This window comes from Eucyclogobius newberryi, unplaced genomic scaffold (assembly GCF_026437365.1).
Source record: "Eucyclogobius newberryi isolate DKJ021-1_F unplaced genomic scaffold, fEucNew1.0.hap1 SCAF_20, whole genome shotgun sequence".
Lineage (NCBI taxonomy): Eukaryota > Metazoa > Chordata > Actinopteri > Gobiiformes > Gobiidae > Eucyclogobius > Eucyclogobius newberryi.
The window spans coordinates 7,502,795-7,516,163 of record NW_027315835.1 but is presented as its reverse complement, the minus strand read 5'-3'; the positions used below and the strand labels follow the sequence as shown (position 1 = coordinate 7,516,163).

Below are 13,369 nucleotides of genomic sequence, written 5' to 3'. Positions count from 1 at the left end.
CATAAAGAGAAGAACTTTGTACTTTCAAAATGGAGTAAAACGTATCCACTGCTCTTGGTCACTTTGACCTCAGAAGGTCTCCACTGCAGTGAGGACCAGAGGAGCAGAGTTTAAACCTTCATCATTTAAACTGGGACTGAAATATGGAAACAGTTTCTCCCTGAAGCAGCAGCCACTGAAAGAGAAGAGATGATCTGCAGAATCTGCATCATAAAAGGAGACCAGACCCTCAACATAGTCCACAAACACCCCAACTTTCTGAGGAGCTCGCTGCAGAGACAGAGGGACAGGAGAATCTGTATACGCCCAGTACTCATCTTTGTTTGTCAACACAATGCACCAGAATCCATTTTTAGGACTCAGATAAATCCATCCCTTCCTGTTGATTGACTCTTGGGCCACTCCTAAATCCCAGTCTGTTTTCCCTTTGACCAGAACTTCAAAGTAAAACGTGCCTGAGGAGAAGCTCTGCTTTCCCAGTACACAAGGCCAAGTATCAAACCTCAGAGGAGAATCTGGGAGCTTCTTCTTCAAATCAGTGTGATGAACCTGTTTAAGATCTTCAGAAAGAATGAGCTGAAGATGAGCAGTGTCTGGATCCAGAGTGACGTCCACCACAAACTGCTGCTTTCTCAGTAGTTCTAATCTTGAAGGCAGTTGTATAAACTCTTCAGCAAGGTGTTTCTCCAGCTCAGACAGAGCCCGGGCTGCACTGCCCTCACACGTCTCCGGCTCAAAGCTCACGCTGCTCCACTCCTTCAGCCCAGCAGGGGACGTGAGTGCAGGGTAGCGCTGTAGAAAGTGGAGGGGGTCTTGAGAGCGTGAGAGCTGCTCCGCCTCAGTGCTGCTCTTCTCCAGCTCATAGATCTCCTGTTCCAGCTGCTGCACCAGCTTCCGGGCTCGTTTGTGGCTCCGGCTCTGCTTCTCCTGCAGCTCCTCTAAGAACCGGTCCTGACGCCTCTGAACAGACTGCATGAAATCAGTGAAGGCCTGTAACCCCACAGCCCTCTCTCTGTGGAACTCTGTGTCACTGAGCTCCAAACAGCGCTGGATCTCCTGGACCTTCAGCCTCCTCTGCTTCACCATGTGCTGGTTCTGAGCCTGAGTGTGCAGCAGAGAGGACCTCCTGCGCTCACACATCTCCTCCAGAGACAACAGCTCATGGTTCTTGTGCTGTATAATGGAGCACATCATGCACACAATCTTCTCATCAGTGCCACAGAAGAGCTCCAAGGGGCGCTGGTGTTTGAGACACATCCTGTCTTCCAGGTTCTCCACAGGCTCCATCAGCTGGTGTCTTTTCAGTCCAGAGACTGTGAGATGAGGCTTGAGGTGGGTCTCACAGAACGAGGACTGACAGACCAGGCAGGACTTCAGGGCCTTCAGCTTGGGCTCAGAGCAGAGGTCACATGACACTTCTCCAGGTTTGGAAAGCTTTGACTTTGACTTTTCAGCCTGTTGTTTAAACTGAAAGACCATCTCCAAGAGCAAATAGTTGACTCTGAGCTGTGGTCTGCTGTAGAAGACTTCATTACACAGAGGACATTTGCAGGGCCCCTCAGGGGCCCAGGCCTCACTGATGCAGCGTTTGCAGAAGCTGTGTCCACATGGAGTGGACACTGGCTCAGAGAACACCTCCAGACAGATGGAGCACAGGAACGTCTCCTCAAAGCTCCTTTCACTTGTGGAGGACATCTCTGAAACACAAGGTCAACATCAGTTACTCTAAAACCAGTCTTTTCCATCAGAAAAGTCAAACAACAGAAGGAAAAGAGATTTTAGTTTGAAGAGAAGAAAACTAAACACCAAGAGGAAAAGAGCTTTTATTTTGTAGAGAAGAAAATTTTAATGTATTAAAAACAATAATCTTAAGAATAAAATCAGTGATTTCCAAACTGGTGTTACCAGCCTGGCTGGCCCCGTTAAGAGGGGCACTGTGGGTAATCTGGAAGAGGCTTTTGTTTTGGTTGTTAGGGCCAAGCGTTTGTCTGCCGCCGCCGGTCCGTATGCTCTCTGCATCCTGGTTCATGTACTGAAATAATTTGTGTTGCAAACGGGTCACATGCCTGTTCAATCTCTGTACTACGATCAGGAGATTAGTAAGCAGGGGAAGAAAGCAACACTGGGGGCTCGTCCGGGGTACTGTCCTTTGCAAAGGCTTAGGGAAATTCAGAGACGATCACAAAGAAAGACGGCGGCGCCTGTTTGCTGCGGTAATGACAATGAGAACAATAAGAGACTATTGGAAGTTGCAGATCATAATGTGAGTAGGAATCTGTTTTGGCCAGAGATGACAGAGGCTTCTAGGGCCACTACTAGCCAAACTAAACGTATGGAAGATGTGAATGTGAACGAGACCAACCAATTTTTTTTCAGACCTTCTGCCTGCCCATAGAATGTTTTACCCCTGGTGTTCAAGCGCAAATGCATAGTACACCCATTTTTTGTGGCGCCATTTGTAAGTGAGCAAGAGTGGTTGGCTTCTCGGCACGGTCCCAGGCAGGAGGAGTCAGTTCCTCACCGCCACTCAACGTGCCTGCCAGGCAACTCCACTGACAGCAACGAAGAAGAATGCTGCGGATTTAAAGAGAGAATCCCAACCCTGCGACCAGAACATTTTGATGGGTCAGGTTCATAGAAAGATTTCATGCATCAATTTAAAACATTTGCACAAGCCAATCACTGGACAAAGCAATTCAACTCAGGTTCAGTTTGGCTGGTGCAGCCGGGACTATCGTTCACAAAAACCCTTAGTCTGCAATCTGGAGCTATGAGCACGTTCTAGAGGAGGTTAATTCTGCTTATGGTCCACATTCAGAACACGCCACCGCCATCGGGATTGAGCTGAGGCAGAGGGTCAGAAAACCAGGTGAAGCTCTGCACAATCTCCAAGATGACATATATGAGATGATTGCCATTGTGTATGGGGACAGTGCCGAGTTTGAACAAGTTAGTATCGCAGTCGAGATTTTCACAAACGCCATGAACAATGCTGATATTGTCCAGAAGCTTCTGGAAATGAAACCCCACACTCTGGCCGGAGAGTATGATATGGCACACCGGCATGAGACTACCAAGAAGGCCGCCAGGACCTTAATTCAAATGATGTGCACAAGTTCGGTGCCACACACACAAAGCCCAAGGTATTATATATATCTACCTACATACATACAGTATATGTGTTCCGGGGGCCCATGCTGTTGTACATCCCCAGAGCTCCAAGAGCATCTCCATCCGAGTCTTGGTCCACGCCTGTCATTTTGAAGAGGGGGGTAGCAGGTGTCTTCCAGCCTGCTGAGGTGGTGGGCAGCCGTCCAAGCCGGGGCCAGTTAACTCTATTTCTGTTCCTTCCATTTATTTCTGCTGACCAGCAGCTACAGCAGAGTCTCGCTGTGAGGGTGGCCCAGCCCAGTAATAGCAGCTGGGCTGCTCCTATTGTTATGGCAAAGAAGAAGGACCAGACCCCTCGGCTGTGTGTTGAATGAAAGAACCATCATGGACGCTTACCGTCTTCCGCGCATCCAAGACACTCTTGACACCTTGTCAACTACCAGGTACTTTAGCACTGTTGACTTGACATCAGGGTACTGGCAGGTGGAGATGACGCCTAGAGCGCATAAAGACTCTGCTTTTTGTACACGTAAGGGCCTTTTTTAATAGAATGTGATACCATTTGGACTTTGTAACGCTCCGGCGACATTCCAAAGACTTATGGACCGGGTCTTAGTGGGGCTGCAGTGGGAGACATATCTAGTGTTTTTGGATGACATTGTGGTTCTTGGGCAAGACACTTCACAAATGCTGGAGCGTTTAGAACAGGTTTTCATCCGGCTACGGCAGGCAAACCTTAAACTTAAGCCATCTAAGTGAGGTTTGTTTCGAGAGGAAGAGGCATATCTGAGACATAAGTTATGTTCCTGATTTTGCGTCAATAGCACAGACTTTACATGAACTCACTAAGACATATGCCCGTTTTAGCTGGACTACCCAGTGCCAGCAGACGTTCGACGGATTGAAGAGACTGTTAAAATCCCCAACTGTCCTGGGCTACCCACTCGACAAAGGGGATATGACTGGAGTCATATGCCTGTTCAGCCTCTGTACTGCGGTCAGGAGATTACTGGGCAGGGGAAGAAAGTTACACTTGTTTGATCTAAACTCATGTGTTTTCTTTTTTCTGTAAAGATCAACATCTAATATTGAATGAAACATGAACATTTTGAAGTGAACATGAACATGAACATTGTGCTTCATAAATCTGGTCTCTCTCAGTCCATCTTTTACTCTCCCACATTCAAACGTCAGAAGATTCATGGACTAATCCTGACTAAACTAGTGTTTAATCATGTTCATGTCTGGACTAAACAGACTCTAAAACACAAACCAAAAGAGACATTCAAGTGTCCAAAAAGAAGAAACATCAAGAATATACTTTATTCATCAATATTCTCTGTGGAGAAGCTTCAGTCACATATTTACACCTTTATCTGCTTCAAAATGTCTTTAAAGTCTCAGAGTTCAATCAAATAAAGGTTTAACAAGTCACTTCTAAAAGAATGATTTCATAAAGATTTAAAACAAGCTGTTGACTCTTGGTATTTTGAAGAGAATCAAAGTATCAAATATATTGATGGATTTAAATCCTCTTTACATTCTGCTCCAGTTTCACAGTTTGATATTAAATTCTAATAAAAGTTTGAACTTTCATAAGTAAAAACTGTTCCAGATCCACATTTGAAGAGAAAAAGAACAAAGACAAAATGGAGGACTTTATGTTTGATTTTCACTTCCACAGAAATGACATTTCTTGCAGTGTATTTTGATATTTGACAAACTAATGTTGAGTTGAATGAAAGAAGTGGTGACATAAAGTGCAGGATTGACAGCAGCAGCAGAAGTTTTCTCTTTAGTGGTATTAAATAAGAATAAGAGTGAGAATCACAGTGTAAGTGTGTGAAGCAGAAGAGAAATGGACCTGGAGCAGGACCAAGTACCAAACTACACCACCAATAGTAGTAGTAGTTGTAGTAGCAGTAGTAATAGCAGTAGTAGTAGTGGGCCTAGTAACACTGACCTGTGCTGGAGAAGATTGTTGAGGGTTTGAAGCTGCTGAGGTGCCTTTGAGCAAACGCCTTTATCTGTCAGTCCTTTTGTAAGTTTGGGTCTTGCTCTGAAGTACTGAAGTATTCGCAGTAGAAATTAAGTATTGAAAGTACTCCTTGTACAAATCCTTTTGAATAAAGGTGAATGATAATCTCGTGGCTCCTTCTAAAGACGCTCCAGCCTGAAAAACTGCTGTAAATGTTGTAAATGATCAGATGAGAACGACGAGTTTCATTGGTCAAAAGCTGTTCTTGTGTTGAGCTGTTTCTCGTTGCAAAGCTCTGGTCACTTTGAATGTTGTAAAAGGTCCAAAGGTCAGTTTTTTAGTGCCTCGTTATATCACAGACAGAGATAACAGGGAGATCCACTTTGAGTCATATTTCACAATCAGTTTTATTATTTGAAGCATTTGTGCAGATGAATGTAGCGTTGTGAACAGATGCACATTCACACATCTCAGCTGATACATTTGTGGACAATCCTCTCAGTAAAGTCGCTGTTATGATGACATTTTTTTGACCAGCAGCAATGGTCCAAAAGTGTCGGGACGATTCATTGAAACACAAATATTTTAGTAAAAGTACTTAATAGATATTCAAGCTTTTCACAGCAGCAAAAACAACACTACAAGGATAAAAAAAGGAGGATAAAAATGGAAAAAAAATTGTCTTCCTCCATCTTCTTCCTCTTATCCAGGGCCGAGTTGCGGCGGCAGCAGTCTAAGCAGGGACACACAGACTTTTCTCTCCCCAGACACTTCTTCCAACTCCTCCTGGGGGATCCCGAGGCGTTCCCAGGCCAGCCGAGAGACATAGTCCCTCCAGCGTGTCGGGTTGTCAATGGTCCGGTGCAGCTGCACTGATCCAACTGTCAATCTCACGCTCCATCCTTCCCTCACTCGTGAACAAGACCCCGAGATGCTTGAACTCCTCCACTTGGGGCAAGGACTCCCCACCCACCTGGAGAGGGCAAGCCACCTTTTTCCGGTTGAGAACCATGGCCTTTGATTTGGAGGTGCTGATTCTAATCCCAGACGCTTCAGACTCGGCTCAACCTGTCCCAGTGCATGTTGCAGGTCCGAGATTTATGGAGCCATCAGGACAACATCGTCTGCAAACAGCAGAGATGAGATCCTGTGGTCCCCAAACCGGACACCCTCCGACCCCTGACCACACCCTCTGACCCCTGACAACACCCTCTGACCCCTGACCACACCCTCTGACCCTTGACCAGACCCGACTGACCCGATAAAAAAACAGATATTTCACTGGCTCACCGAACGGTCTTTCCTAAACCGCTGTGTACAATCATTTTATAGCGCTGGTAAACCTATCTTTCATCCCAAGGGACAAACAACGCATTGAGCAACGCATATGCATGTTCATTTTCGGTCCTCCTTATGCCTCTGTATTACACAGATCATGCAGGAGGGAACTTATATTGCTTTTTACATGTTGATTTGGGTCTGTTGGCGCCATTGGCCTGGCCACCGCTCATGTCGTTCTATGTAATGGTGTGGCATCATTTAAATTTGAATTGCGTTATGCATTCTGGGAGGGAAACAGCGTCATCACAACAAACATGGCGGCGCCCGTGTCCCCCGCATGTTCCCCCCGCTCGCCTTCACTACCAAAACAAAGGATAACGCCGTACAAAAGGTCGATTGAAATATCTTAAAGTCAGGAGATTTAGTCTCCTGATCGGGTTGATCGAAACATTTTCCGTCATTGACTGTTGAAACCTGACCCCTGGACTGTTGAAGCCTGACCCCTGGACTGTTGAAGCCTGACCCCTGGCGGTCAATGCGAGTCAAAAAATTGCAAAATTTTGATATTTTTTCTGCCTTCAAAGTTAAAGAAATAAGAATTTACCTACCGACCGACCCACTTGAAAAATGTTGGGTCAGGTTACAGCAAACAGACAATTTATTTGGGGCGCTTGAGCCCAATTCTTTTTACATTGGTTTATCAAAGCATTTATATCAGGGACATATTCAACAGCAAATTGACAAGTGAGTGCCTTCATTAATAACAAATATAACAGTCTAAAACGCTAATACAACGAAGAGTTATTTAGTATTGAAAATGTGAGTCCTTTGTCTAAAACATGTGTAAAAACAGAGTTCGAATGGTGGTTGTGGATCAGGATCGTTCTTGAGAATCGAGAGCATTTCAAGCCGTAATGTCTGTTTATCTCAGAAGTGGCTCAATTAATCTGCAAAACAAATCAAATTCTTGTTTTGAAGATGAAATGATGAGAAAACTGTCGATGCAGACTAGAATAAGACAATAAGTGAAAAAGTTATTGAACTTAGTAGTTTTTTATCTTAATTTGACTTTCCTAAAACAAGATTTGCCGATAGAACAAGTAAGTTTAGTTCTTATTTCAAGTGTAGTTGCACATTAATAGTTTTCTTTTTCAGATTGTAAGTAAAACAAGACATTTTCTGCTTCTTCCGTTGCCAATCTTACTTTAAGGTGTTGAAAAATATACTCCAAGCAAGAAATATACCACTTATTCCAAGCACTTATTTACTTATTATCTTATTTTAGATGGTAATTTTTCCTGCGCAATTTCAATTAAAACAAATATATATATATATATATATATAGAGAGAGAGAGAGAGAGAGAGAGAGAGAGAGAGAGAGAGAGAGAGAGAGAGAGAGAGAGAAAGAGAAAGAGAAAGAGAGAGAAGCTTGTGAAACACTGCAAACAACTGTATATATTGATATTTCTGCAGTTTAGTTTAATTTCACGGTTCATTCATGTTTGTTGTGAACCTCAAATGAGACATTCAGCAAATATAATGTGGTTATTGTTTCTCAGAAGATTTAAAACAGCATCGACAGATCATCATTTTGATTAATATGCAACAAGCGTCGTCTTAAAGAGTCACACCATGTTGTAAACGAGTAAAGTCAGGCAATCATTAATAGAACAAGACATTTCTTTTACAAACAAGCTCCTTTAACCTGGAAAACCAAAACCATTAACAGAATCTGGATCTTTCTTTTTGGAAAGTTTCCTGATGATGATTTTCTTATTCTTTTTTTTTTTTTTTTTCTTTTTCAAAAAAATAAATACAAATTCAACAACATGTAAACAAAACAATGGAAAACAAAAACAAGACAAGAGAGAGAAACGTCATAGAATAATAAAACAGTAGACATCCAGCAATTAATAAAGTAAAAGATTGAAATCATGGCACAAAAAACCCAAAGAAATCGTTCCATTTTGACCAAAGTCTTGTCAAATTTATACATTTTTAAATTAAGTTGGATGTAATTTTTCCCATGCTACGAATCTCCATTATAATCATGGTCAGGTGTTTAATTATCAGTGCTTTTTCTGTGCCAGGAGCCCCAGACACAAAGTACAGAGGCCCAAATATAGAGTCCTGACATCCAAATACAGTGTCCTGAGGCTGAGGCCCAAATAGAGTCCCAAGGCCCAAATACAGAGTCCCGAGGCACAAAAACAGAGCCCCGAGGCCCAAATACAGAGTCCCGAGGCCCAAATACAGAGTCCCAAGGTCCAAATACAGAGTCATGAGGCCCAAATAAAGATTTATTGATATTTTGTTTGATCAAAGCCAAGACTTGAACCCAAAACCCTCTCACAGGAGGTCATCATGAACAGGATTAAAATAAACCTTCAGACATTTCAAAAGAACTGAAACAATAAAGAGAAGAACTTTGTACTTTCAGTCAAAAATTGAGTAAAAAGTATCCACAGTTACATTTGATTGAAGTTCAGAACTTTTATTCTTGTTCTTAGTCACTTTGACCTCTGAAAGTCTAAACTGCAGTGAGGACCAGAGGAGCAGAGTTTGAACCTTCAGCATTTAAACCGGGACAGAAATATGGAAACAGTTTCTCCCTGAAGCAGCAGCCGCTGAAGGAGAAGAGAAGATCTGCAGAATCTGCATCATAAAAGGAGACCAGACCCTCACCATAGTCCACAAACACCCCGACCTTCTGAGGAGCTCGCTGCAGAGACAGACCGACAGGCGAGTCTGTACAAGCCAAGTACTTATGTTTGTTCATCAACCCAATGCACCAGAATCCATCCTCAGGACTCAGATAGACCGATCCCTTCCTGTTGATGGACTCTTGGGCCACTCCTAAGGTCCACTCTGTTTTCCCTTTGACCTGAACCTCAAAGTAAAACCTGCCTGAGGAGAAACTCTGCTTTCCCAGAACACAAACACCAGTATCAAACCTCAGAGGAAAATCTGGGAGCTTCTTCTTCACATCAGTGTGATGAACCTGTTTGAGATCTTCAGACAGAACGAGCTTTGGATTAGCAGTGTCTGTATCCAGAGTGACGTCCACCACAAACTGCTGCACTCTCAGTAGTTCTAATCTTGAATGCAGTTTGTTAAAGTCTTCAGAGAGATGTTTCTCCAGCTCAGACAGAGCCCGGGCTGCACTGCCCTCACACGTCTCCGGCTCAAAGCTCACGCTGCTCCACTCCTTCAGCCCAGCAGGGGGCGTGAGTGCAGGGCAGCTCTGTAGAAAGTGGAGGGGGTCTTGAGAGCGTGAGAGCCGCTCAGCCTCAGTGCTGCTCTTCTCCAGCTCACAGATCTCCTGTTCCAGCTGCTGCACCAGCTCCTGGGCTCGTTTGTGGCTCCGGCTCTGCTTCTCCTGCAGCTCCTCTAAGAACCGGTCCTGACGCCTCTGAACAGACTGCATGAGATCAGTGAAGGCCTGCAGCCCCACAGCCCTCTCTCTGTGGACCTCTGTGTCACTGAGCTCCACACAGCGCTGGATCTCCTGGACCTTCAGCCTCCTCTGCTCCACCATGTGCTGGCTCTGAGCCTGAGTGTGCAGCAGAGAGGACCTCCTGCACTCACACGCCTCCTCCAGAGACAACAGCTCATGGTTCTTGTGCTGTATAATGGAGCACATCATGCACACAATATTCTCATCAGTGCCACAGAAGAGCTCCAGGGGGCGCTGGTGTGTGGGACACATCCTGTCTTCCAGGTTCTCCACAGGCTCCATCAGCTGGTGTCTTTTCAGCCCAGAGACTGTGCGATGAGGCTTGAGGTGGGTCTCACAGAACGAGGACAGACAGACCAGGCAAGACTTCAGGGCCTTCAGCTTGGGCTCAGAGCAGAGGTCACACTGGACCTGACTAAAAGTCATGTCCTTCATAGATCTGCTCTTGTTCTTGTCCAGTTTATCCTCTGAAAGCAGCTCTCGCAGCAGTGTGTTGACTCTGAGCTTTGGTCTTCTGTCAAAGCTCCTGTTACACAGAGGACATGTGTAGGGGCCCTCAGGGGCCCAGGCCTCACTGATGCAGCGTTTGCAGAAGTTGTGTCCACATGGAGTGGACACTGGCTCAGAGAACACCTCCAGACAGATGGAGCACAGGAACGTCTCCTCAGAGCTCCTTTCACTTGTGGAGGACATCTCTGAAACACAAGGTCAACATCAGTGACTCTAAAATCAGTCTTTTCCATCAGAAAAGTCAAACAACAGGATGAAAAGTGAGAAAACTGAACCTGACCGAGTCCAGACCTAAGATAATTTCGGAACAGTATTTGGAAGAGAATCAAAGTATCAAATATATTGATAGATTCAAATCCTCTTTAAAGTCTGCTCCAGTTTCACAGTTTGAGATTAAATTCTAATAAACGTTTGAATTTTCATGAGTAAAAACTGTTCCAGATCCAAATTTAAAGAGAAAAAGAACAAAGACAAAATGGAGTTTGACTTTCACTTCCACAGAAATGACATTTCTTGCAGTTTATTTTGATATTTGACAAACTAATGTTGAGTTGAATGAAAGAAGTGGTGACATAAAGTGCAGGATTGACAGCAGCAGCAGAAGTTTTCTCTTTAGTGGTATTAAATAAGAATAAGAGTGAGAATCACAGTGTAAGTGTGTGAAGCAGAAGAGAAATGGACCTGGAGCAGGACCAAGTACCAAACTACAACCACCAATAGTAGTAGTAGTTGTAGTAGCAGTAGTAATAGCAGTAATAGTAGTGGGCCTAGTAACACTGACCTGTGCTGGAGCAGATTGTTGAGGGTTTGAAGCCGCTGAGGTGCCTTTGAGCAAACGCCTTTATCTGTCAGTCCTTTTGTAAGTTAGGTTCTTTCTTCTGAAGTACTGAAGTATTCGCAGTAGAAATGAAGTACTGAAAGTACTTCTTGGTCAAATCCTTTTGAATAAAGGTGAATGATAATCTCGTGGCTCCTTCTAAAGATGGTCCAGCCTGAAAAACTGCTGTAAATGTTGTAAACAGATGAGAGATTTAGCTGTTTCTCATTGCAAAGCTCTTTGGCCACTTTGAAAGAAAGGCTCCAAAGGTCAATTTATTAGTGCCACGTTAGATCATAGACAGAGATAACAGCAGACATGTCAACTCTCAAGCAATTGTGACCTGCCTCATGCACTGATGGCCTTTTCTCACGCTAAAATATATATATATATATTATTTTTTCAAATCGGTAATTTTTTTGAAAAAATGCCCTTCCCGATCGTGTCAAGCACTGTCACTATCGTCAGGGAATTTGAACGCTTCCAACAGGCCACCGTAGATCTAACTGCTGACATGAAACTAGGTCACAACAATCACAAGCGGTGTTTCAGGACGCAAGTTGTGCAAAATGGCGCTGCCCATGGCAGCCGCGGCGATTTGGTGCTACGTGTTGTTTTGTCTGTTTTTATTTGTAAATGTTGTGTTTGCGTGCTCTTACACCCGTGAAAAGCTCCTGTCCATCAGAACCACAATTCCTACGGACCTAGTTCCAATTTTTTTGCATCTGCTGCAGAAATAGTCCCTCTTTTGGCTAAAACCGTGAGACGACGCAAAGGACGACGCGCCGGTGCGCTTGTGAGACTGAGAAAGCGGGCGCACTTGGATCTCTGTGTCACTGAGCTCCACACAGCGCTGGATCTCCTGGACCTTCAGCCTCCTCTGCTCCACTATGTGAGAGGACCTCCTGCGCTCACACGCCTCCTCCAGAGACAACAGCTCACGGTTCTTGTGCTCTAGAACACACAGGGTACAGACGCAGCTCTGGTCAGTGCCACAGAAGAGCTCCAGGGGGCGCTGGTGTTTGGGACACATCCTGTCTTCCAGGTTCTCCACAGGCTCCATCAGCTGGTGTCTTTTCAGCCCAGAGACTGTGAGATGAGGCTGGAGGTGGGTCTCACAGAACGAGGACAGACGGACCAGGCAAGACTTCAGGGCCTTCAGCTTGGGCTCAGAGCAGAGGTCACATGACACCTCTCCAGACGTTGACTTTTCAGCCTCTAGTTTAAACTGAGAGACAATCTCCAACACCAAAGAGTTGACTCTGAGCTCAGGTCTCCTGTCATAGCTCCTGTTACACAGAGGACATGTGCAGGGCCCCTCAGGGGCCCAGGCATCACAGATGCAGCGTTTGCAGAAGTTGTGTCCACATGGAGTGGTCACTGGCTCAGAGAACACCTCCAGACAGATGGAACACCGCAACATCTCCTCAAAGCTCCTTTCACTTGTGGAGGACATCTCTTCTTCTTCTGTGTTTTATGGCGGTTTGGTGCGTTGTACGTGCTGTTGTTTTTGTTGTTGTTGTTTTATGGCGGTTGGTACGGGTGTTACATCACCGCCAAACCTAATTCCTTAGACTTTATTTTTCCTTCTTGTGGCGGTTGGCATCCAAGTGTTGCATTTCTGCCAGATTTATTCTTCAGACATTTTCCAGAGTGCGACCGGCTTTATTCCAGGGCTCCAAGTTGGGCCTTGAATTGGCCAGATTCAATTATCTGTTGCGTAGTTGCTTGATAGTTGCATCTTCATCTTCTTCTTCTTCTTCTTCTTCTTCTTCTTCTTCTTCTTCTTCTTCTTCTTCTTCTTCTTCTTCTTCTTCTTCTTCTTCTTCTTCTTCTTCTTCTTCTTCTTCTTCTTCTTCTTCTTCTTCTTCTTCTTCTTCTTCTTCTCTTCTTCTTCTTCTTCTTCTTCTTCTTCTTCTTCTTCTTCTTCTTCTTCTTCTTCTTCTTCTTCTTCTGTGTTCTTTGGTGTTTTGTCTTCTCCACTTCCTCTCGTCCCTCCATTTATTTACTCTGATTACTTTGATTCTCCAAAAGTAGACTTCCTTTACTTTGACTACCATTTAGAGCCTTTAGCCTGTTTTCTATTTCTGCCGAATCAAAACTCTTTTGTTCTGAGGAATCTTCAGCTTTAGCAATGATCCTGGTCCTTTCAGTTCTTTTGAGTTTGAGCAGCTCAATTTATAACATCCACCATAAAGAGTACAACATCCTCTCT

The 13,369-nt window shown here is 44.4% G+C and overlaps 2 protein-coding genes across 2 annotated transcripts; both read right to left on the bottom strand.

Moving 5' to 3' along the window:
* Nucleotides 1–69: 69 nt before the first annotated feature.
* Nucleotides 70–1,714, bottom strand: LOC140369478 (E3 ubiquitin-protein ligase TRIM39-like). Its single transcript, XM_072456824.1, has one exon. The coding sequence runs from the start codon at nt 1,693–1,695 to the stop codon at nt 70–72; it is 1,626 nt and encodes a 541-aa protein (XP_072312925.1). The 5' UTR covers nt 1,696–1,714.
* A 6,968-nt stretch (nt 1,715–8,682) lies between these two features.
* LOC140369385 (E3 ubiquitin-protein ligase TRIM39-like) lies at nt 8,683–10,520 on the bottom strand. The gene has a single exon (XM_072456715.1). The coding sequence runs from the start codon at nt 10,518–10,520 to the stop codon at nt 8,901–8,903; it is 1,620 nt and encodes a 539-aa protein (XP_072312816.1). The 3' UTR covers nt 8,683–8,900.
* Between the last annotated feature and the right edge of the window lie 2,849 nt (nt 10,521–13,369).